The sequence below is a fragment of the Rutidosis leptorrhynchoides genome, chromosome 5 (assembly GCF_046630445.1).
Source record: "Rutidosis leptorrhynchoides isolate AG116_Rl617_1_P2 chromosome 5, CSIRO_AGI_Rlap_v1, whole genome shotgun sequence".
Taxonomy (NCBI): Eukaryota; Viridiplantae; Streptophyta; class Magnoliopsida; order Asterales; family Asteraceae; genus Rutidosis; species Rutidosis leptorrhynchoides.
Genome location: NC_092337.1, coordinates 8,886,265 through 8,894,345, shown reverse-complemented (window position 1 = coordinate 8,894,345; position 8,081 = coordinate 8,886,265). Strand labels below are relative to the sequence as shown.

Below are 8,081 nucleotides of genomic sequence, written 5' to 3'. Positions count from 1 at the left end.
AATTCCGTCAATCAACATATAGGACACCATTAATAAAAGGTCCTATTTAATCCCATTATAGGACCCTTTTTAAAAATGTCACAAGTTATGATTGGACCTTTAAAAAGTGTCCTATTAGTTGTACATTTTAGGACCCTAAATAATTTCCGTCAATCAACATATAGGACACCATTAATAAAAGGTCATATTTAATCCCATTATAGGACCCTTTTTAAAAAGGTCACAAGTTATGATAGGACTTTTAAAAAGTGTCCTATTAGTTATACCTTTTAGGACCTTAAATAAATTCCGTCAACCAACATATAGGACACCATTACTAAAAGATCCTATTTAATCCAATTATAGGACCCTTTTTAAAAATGTCACAATTTATGATAGGACCTTTAAAAAGTGTCCTATTAGTTATACCTTTTAGGACCCTAAATAAATTCCGTCAATCAACATATAGGACACCATTAATAAAAGGTCATATTTAATCCCATTATAGGACCCTTTTTAAAAATGTCACAAGTTATGATAGGACCTTTAAAAAGTGTCCTATTAGTTATACCTTTTAGAACCCTAAGTAAATTCCGTCAATCAACATATAGGACACCATTAATAAAAGGTCCTATTTAATCCCTTTATAGGACCCTTTTTAAAAATGTCACAAGTTATGATAGGACCTTTAAAAAGTGTCCTATTAGTTATACCTTTTAGGACCCTAAGTAAATTCCGTCAATCAACATATAGGACACCATTAATAATAGGTCCTATTTAATCCCATTATAGGACTCTTTTTAAAAATGTCACAAGTTATGATAGGACCTTTGAAAAAGTGTCCTATTAGTTATACCTTTTAGGACCCTAAATAAATTCCGTCAATCAATATACATGACACCATTAATAAAGGTCCTATTTAATCCCATTATATGACCCTTTTTAAAAAGGTCACAAGTTATGATAGGACCTTTGAAAATGTTTCCTATTAGTTATACCTTTTAGGACCCTAAGTAAATTCCTTCAATCAACATATATGACATAGTTACTAAAAGGTCCTAAAAGGTAGTCTGTTAGGACCCTGAAATAATGGTCCTAATATGTAGTTTTTTAGGACCTTTTCGTTATTTCTCAAGTAATCACTGTTAAAGAGTGCTAGTAAGATTCATTGAAATGGAACATTTTAACGTCGTAACATTTTTTATGCGTTTGGGGCAGCTGGATGTCCTACTGAAAATTGTTTCTCTTCATAGGTATGACTATTCGCATCTTACCTCTCCAATACTCTATTTTGATGGGACTGGGTAATGCTTTTGTTATATTTGTGTTGCTTTAATTTGTTTATTATTATGTGTTGCTTATTATTATATGTGGCTTATTATTATTATACTTTTATTTTAAGTTCGTTAATTAATACGGAGTAATTAATGTTTTAGGATGATATTGGTCCGGCTTGTAAGAGAGATCCTAATGGTTCGCCCAGCCACCCGCCCACAAGCTCGCTCACCTGGGCGCCGATGGCACGAGGTCGCCCAGGCCTCCGCCCAGGTAGTTCGTCCCTCACTTCGTCCATTTTGAGCAGATTTCTGGACAGGATTCTTGTTTATTATTTTCTTTTTTTTCTTATTTTTATTTATTTGTTTTATATTTGAGGTTTAACAATGGAGTGAGAAAGATGAATTTGCAAGTGAGAGAGATGAATGGTGAGGAAAAGAGAAAATGAAGATAAGGGGTTATATTTTTAATTTTGTTTATTAAATTTGGGCCCACAATATTTAAGCATACTCCAATATTTAATCAATTTAGTTTTTAAGGTTTAAATTACATGTAATTTAATGAAATTATTGTAATTTTTTTAATTTTAATGAAATTTTAGTTTTATATTGTTTATTTAAAAATTATAATACAAATAATAATAATTGTTTGATAATATAAAAAAATTAAATAAAAATATAAATATGGAAGGAAGAGTGTCATTGTTGGGAGTGTTTAGTCGGTTTAGTCCTGGGAAGGAAGTGAGATGGAAATATTGATGTGATGTTGAATAGTTGGTTAGTCATGGAATAAGTTCTGTCTTGATTGGGAACTCTCTAATAGGTCACCTAAATAACCTTACTCGACTTGTTAAATGGGTTCAATGAACAGACCAGCCCAATAATGTAAAATAATAGAAAATATATGGGCTCTAAAGTAAAGGTGCAATAAAATGAGGTATTTGGGCTTTTGGTGAGCAATAAGGATCCCATCCTCCCAGTCACCAACATAGAAACTTCTGATGCTTTTTTTTTATTTTTTTATTTTTTTATTTTAATCATAAACCTTGTTGATAAGTATTTAATGGATTGAAATTATTATAGAAACTAAACCCTTTTCTAATTAAGGAAAGTAATGATTGACTTACAATTAACATACCTTCATCAACACAAATCCCTCATTTCGTGGTTGACCTATCAAATGCAAAAGCAAAGCTCCTAACTTTCATGATCAATGCATAACATAATTTCCATCCACCACCACCATCACCACCACCTCCATTGTCTCCTTGCGATCTTTTTACTCCGCTCCTCGATCAACCATGGAGGGGCGGGAGTATTCATCCACCGACGACGATGATGATGTCTATTCCAACCACCACGTTAACCTTAATTCCGATGATGAAGAAGAACATGATCTCCTAGACTCGAACGATGGGACCTACGTTATCCAAGTCCCAAAAGACCAAATCTATCGCGTCCCACCTCCTGAAAACGCCATATTTGCTGAGGCACGACGAATTGCTGTCCCCGGAAAAAAATCAAGGTGCACAGCAAATTGTATAATGTTGAACCTTCTCATTCTGACTCTACTTATTATTCTCATAATTGGGATTACTTTAACCATTGTTGATAAAGAGGACCCACATTTTCGAATTAGACACGTAAATGTCACTACACAAGGCAAGGGCAAACAGAAACAACATGAATTCAACTTCACATTGAGATCTAAAAACACAAATGGGCATTCGGTTGTAATTTTTGAAAAAGGCGGTAACACTGTATTATCATTTAGAGATAGACATGTAGCGAAAGGCAAGTTTCCATCGTTCGAACAAGATACTGATAGTCTAGAAATCATGAAGTTAAAGCTCGTAAGTGGTTCGGGAAAGACATTACCAAAAATGATAGGCAATAGCATAAATGGTACTTCTAATGCTCCTATTAAATTGTCATTAGGATATAGTGTTCCATTGAGGTTTAAAGTTGGGTTGTTTACTGTTAAGAGCAAAAAGTTGTCAATGGTGTGTAACCTTAAGGTCAAAAGGTTGTCTAAACACACAAAAATTTTGTCTCAAGATTGTGATTATTCCATTAGTTAGCTTAATCTATGTATCCAACCAAACATATGTGTAATACCATGTGGTGGATTAGTGTTTGTTTTTTTTTATTTTTGACTCAATACGTAGTGTATGCAAGCTTAAATCTCATGTTTTACATTTTAGATTAAAATCAACAAAATATGCTACATGATATGATCAACAATTCTTCTTATGTCCTGATTAGGATCGATGTATACACATGTGTACCGTTGTACGCGTATTATATTTTTTGTATATTTTAGGATGCTGCTAGTGATTGTTTGATTCATCAAGCCTCTTTCACTATACTCATTCTTAATAGTTTAGTCTACAGATAATATTAAATCTCAAATTAACCTTTTAAAGAAAAATCTCATAATTTTGAACTTACACGACACATTTGTTAAACAAGTATTAAAATTTATCAATTGTATTAGATAATAACTAAATAAACATATACTCTTTGCCTTTTTGGATTTCTCCATAATTAGATAAAAAAAAAACAGAATGCAAGTTATTTAATTAAGGGTGTTTGAATTTTCGTTCTGTAAATTAATTATGCGTTTTTGAAAATCAAAATCAGATAATCATTTTTAACAATGTTATATATTAATATTGTTTGATTTAATTATGGCGTTTGATAATGCAATAATCAAATAAACACTTTTTCGGTGTTTGGGAAAACTAGGCGGAATGATAAAAATTGATTATAAGGTATTGTTACAATAAATGGTGACTCATTTTCCCCGTGTTTTTGGACTTGTAAATTACAATTAATTGAATTACAATTAATTGATTTTTAAGTTTTACTTGACAAACACTATTAATCAATTATATAATTCCAAAGCATAATAATCAAAAAAATGAAATAATTATATTCAAAACTCAAAGCTAAACACTCCTTAATGCCATGTGGAACATATATGCTTATAAGTCTTGCGTATTTACAAAGTTTCATAATGAGCTTTCTTTTTGTTGGTGTCATCACAAAAATTAAACAATTAAATACTAAAACAAATAATTAAAATTAAACAATTAAATGCTAAATAAAGAATTAAAAATAATAGTGTAACTATCTTTAGGAGCCATACATTTCTAAAGACCGTAAATTAGTGACTTGTTACTACTTAAAAGTCCTTCCAAAGTCCATAAACACGCGACTTGAACAAATAACTTATTGTTATAATAATAACAATATTATTTATATGTGGATAGTCATTTTTGTACCAATACTTAGTCAATATTGGGTAGCTTTGTTTTTGTATAAATAGTCATGTATTGCAAGCTAAAACACATGCACCATTTCTCACACTTACAAAGTGTTTTCTTTCTTTCTCTCCATTATCATCTTTGTTCTTACACTTCATTATTAGTATTCTTAATCAAGAATCAAACCACTAAAGGTAGTTATAAGCCTACTGAATTATAACATAAATCAAACCACTAAAGGTAGTTATAAGCCTACTGAATTATAACACGTTATCAGCACGAAGTGCTCCGTATAATCAAGGTTTATCTAAGCAAGCACAAGTCACTAATCAAGGTAAGAAATTCTTTAACGGTATCTTCTATTATTTATTAGTAAGGTAAATATTATTATCATCATAAATAAAATTATATTTATGTAATCTAACTTTTATTAACTTCAGTAACATTTATATTTATGTTATTTAAGTTATATATGGTCGGTTATACCGCCTGAATTATATTTATGTAATCTAACTTTTATTAACTTCACTAACATTTATATTTATGTTATTTAAGTTATATATGGTCGGTTATACCGCCTGAATTATATTTATGTAATCTAACTTTTATTAACTTCACTAACATTTATATTTATGTTATTTAAGTTATATATGGTCGGTTATACCGCCTGAATTATATTTCTGTAATCTAACTCTTAACTTCACTAACATTTATATTTATGTTATCTAACATTTATGATTACTTATGCAATTAATCATTATTTATTTCATACATACTAATGTTTATTCTTAAAATTTATTATTTATGCATAATATGTTTATTCTCTTAATCTTCGTATTTATACTAAACGTATTTATACTAAATGTATTTATAGTAATCGTATTTGTACTAATAAAATTCTTTTATTAAAATTATTATTAATACAACGAGTACATAACAGTCGTTAACGTCAACTAACGACGTTACAACGGTCATATATATATAACGGTTGTTAACGTCAACTGACGACGTTACAACGACTATATTTTCAAATATAAAATAAACATCTTCGTTTTCACATTTTCACAAATCAATCTTCATTTTCTCAGATTACCACTCTCAAAAAAGTTTTTTTGTAAAGATGGTTCACAAAAGGATGATTTTTCCTATTGTATTGGTCATACTAACTATCATCATTGTTGCTAATATACCACGGGGTGAACCTATATTCTATCCTGCTCTTGTGGTTTTATCATTTGTAATCATGCCATTATTCTGTTATTTGCTACTTATGAATTTAAAATGATTCTAATTTTATTTTATTATTTGTCTATGAGTAGAAGTTGATTATGATTATGATTTATGTTGTTCATCTTTTGATAATAGAAAATGTCGAATTTAAAAAGGCTTAAATTTGCTCCTTTAGAATCAAGTGGGAACAACTACTTAACATGGGTTATGAATGCAGAAAAACATCTCGAATCAATCGGTATTTTAGAAACCCTGAATGAAAATAACAATTGTTCCGAACAAGAGAAAGCAATAGCAAGTATTTTTTTTAGCAAACATATTGACGAGTCCTTAGAATCTACATATTATATGATCGAAGATCCAAGTGTATTATGGAAAATACTCAAAGATAGATACGATATTAATTATCAAGAAATAATGGTGATCCATGAAAGAATAAAATTGAAGATGTTAGTAGACGCTCTTATAAGAATCCCGGAGATTCTTATTAATGATCTGGTAACGTGGATCATCAGTTTAGTATTCTTAAATACATGAACATCTTGTTTAGCTCTACAAATAAGTCCCAAAAGAAAAGAAAATGAGAGTGAATCTGTTGAAAAATCTTGATTAAATAAACCCTGAGCTATCTTGAGACTTGAATGGTTTGAATTTTTTAAGATGCCTAGCTTGTTATGTATCACTCATAAATAAATGGTTTTAGACCATAACGCATATGTTTATTAAGTGTTATCTTTTATGTACTTCAGATTGTAACTTGTTCGCAGGTAATATAATTTGATTATCTTACTGAAATATAACTAATTATTTACTTATCTTATTTGAAGTTTTAGTATGAATCCTGCTGAAATACAACATCAATTAAATGGTAAAGATCTATGTATTGCAGATAGTGGTAACATACACACTATGATCAAATCTAAGAAATATTTCATTGAATTAAATCAAATGAAGGAATTATAAATACTATATCAGGTCTTGCAAGCTTGATATAAGGAACGGAAAAGGCAAAAATTCATATTACCAAATGGTACGAATTTTCTGATAAACAATGTCTTGTTTTCTCCCAAATCAAAAAGAAATTTGTTAAGTTTCTCTGATATATATCATAATGGATATGATTATCAGTCAATGATAACCGAAAATGAGAAATATCTATGTAGCACCAAAAAGCGCATATGATGAAAAGCGCAGCGCATATGATTAAAAGCGCATATGGTAAAAAGCGCATATGATGAAAAGCGCAGCGCATATAGCGCATATGATGAAAAGCGCAGCGCATATGATAAAAAGCGCATATGATGAAAAGCGCAGCGCATATGATTAAAATCGCATATGATGAAAAGTGCATATGATGAAAAGCACAACGCATATGATTAAAAGCGCATATGGTGAAAAGGATATATGATTAAAAGCGCATATGATAAAAAGTGCATATGATGAAAAGCTCATATGATGAAAAGCGCAGCGCATATGATGAAAAGCGCATATGATGAAAAGTGCATATGATGAAAAGCACAGCGCATATGATGAAAAACGCATATGGTAAAAAGGATATATGATGAAAAGCGCATATGGTGATTAATGAAAAAGCATTTATGGTGATTAATGAAAAGCACATATGGTGATTAATGAAAAGCACATATGGTGATTAATGAAAAGAATATTTAGAAAGAATCACCAATGTTTCTTGAAAAAATTCAAGGTTATATATATGGTCAAATTCATCCATCATATGGACCATTTTGATATTTCATAGTTCTAATAGACGCATCTAGCGGATGGTCTCATGTTTGTGTGTTATCAAGCCATAATATGGCATTTGCAAAGTTTCTTGCACAAATTATTAAATTGAGAACACATTATTCTGATTACACTATTAAAAGGATGAGACTTGATAATGCTGGTGAGTTAACATCTCAAGCATTTAATGATTATTATATGTCTACAGGGATTGTTGTTGAACATCCAGTTGCTCATGAGCATACACAAAATTGATTTAGCTGAATCAATAGATAAACGCTTGCAGCTAATAACTAGACAATTGGTAATGAGTACAAAACTCTCAATATTTATATGGGGACATGTAAATTTACATGATGCGATATTAATTCGCATTAAACCAAGTGCAAGTCATAAGTATTCTCCATTACCAACTTAATTTTGGTCGAGAGCCAAATATTTTCCATCTTAGAACATTTGGTTGTGCGGTTTATGTTCCTATCGCACCACCACAACGAACTAAAATGGGTCCTCAAAGAAGGATGGGAATATATGTTGGATATGAAACATCTTCAATCATAAGATATATTGAACTCATGACGGGTGA

General features: G+C 30.4%; 1 protein-coding gene across 1 annotated transcript; it reads left to right on the top strand.

The window, feature by feature from the left end:
* The first annotated feature begins 2,554 nt into the window (after positions 1-2,554).
* Positions 2,555-3,334, top strand: LOC139847419 (NDR1/HIN1-like protein 13). The gene has a single exon (XM_071837091.1). It carries the CDS (start codon positions 2,555-2,557, stop codon positions 3,332-3,334), a length of 780 nt encoding a protein of 259 aa, XP_071693192.1.
* The last annotated feature ends 4,747 nt before the right edge of the window (positions 3,335-8,081 follow it).

Excerpts from the sequence above, each read along its gene's own strand:
- LOC139847419 (XM_071837091.1), top strand. The coding sequence starts at position 2,555 with ATGGAGGGGCGGGAGTATTCATCCACCGACGACGATGATGATGTCTAT.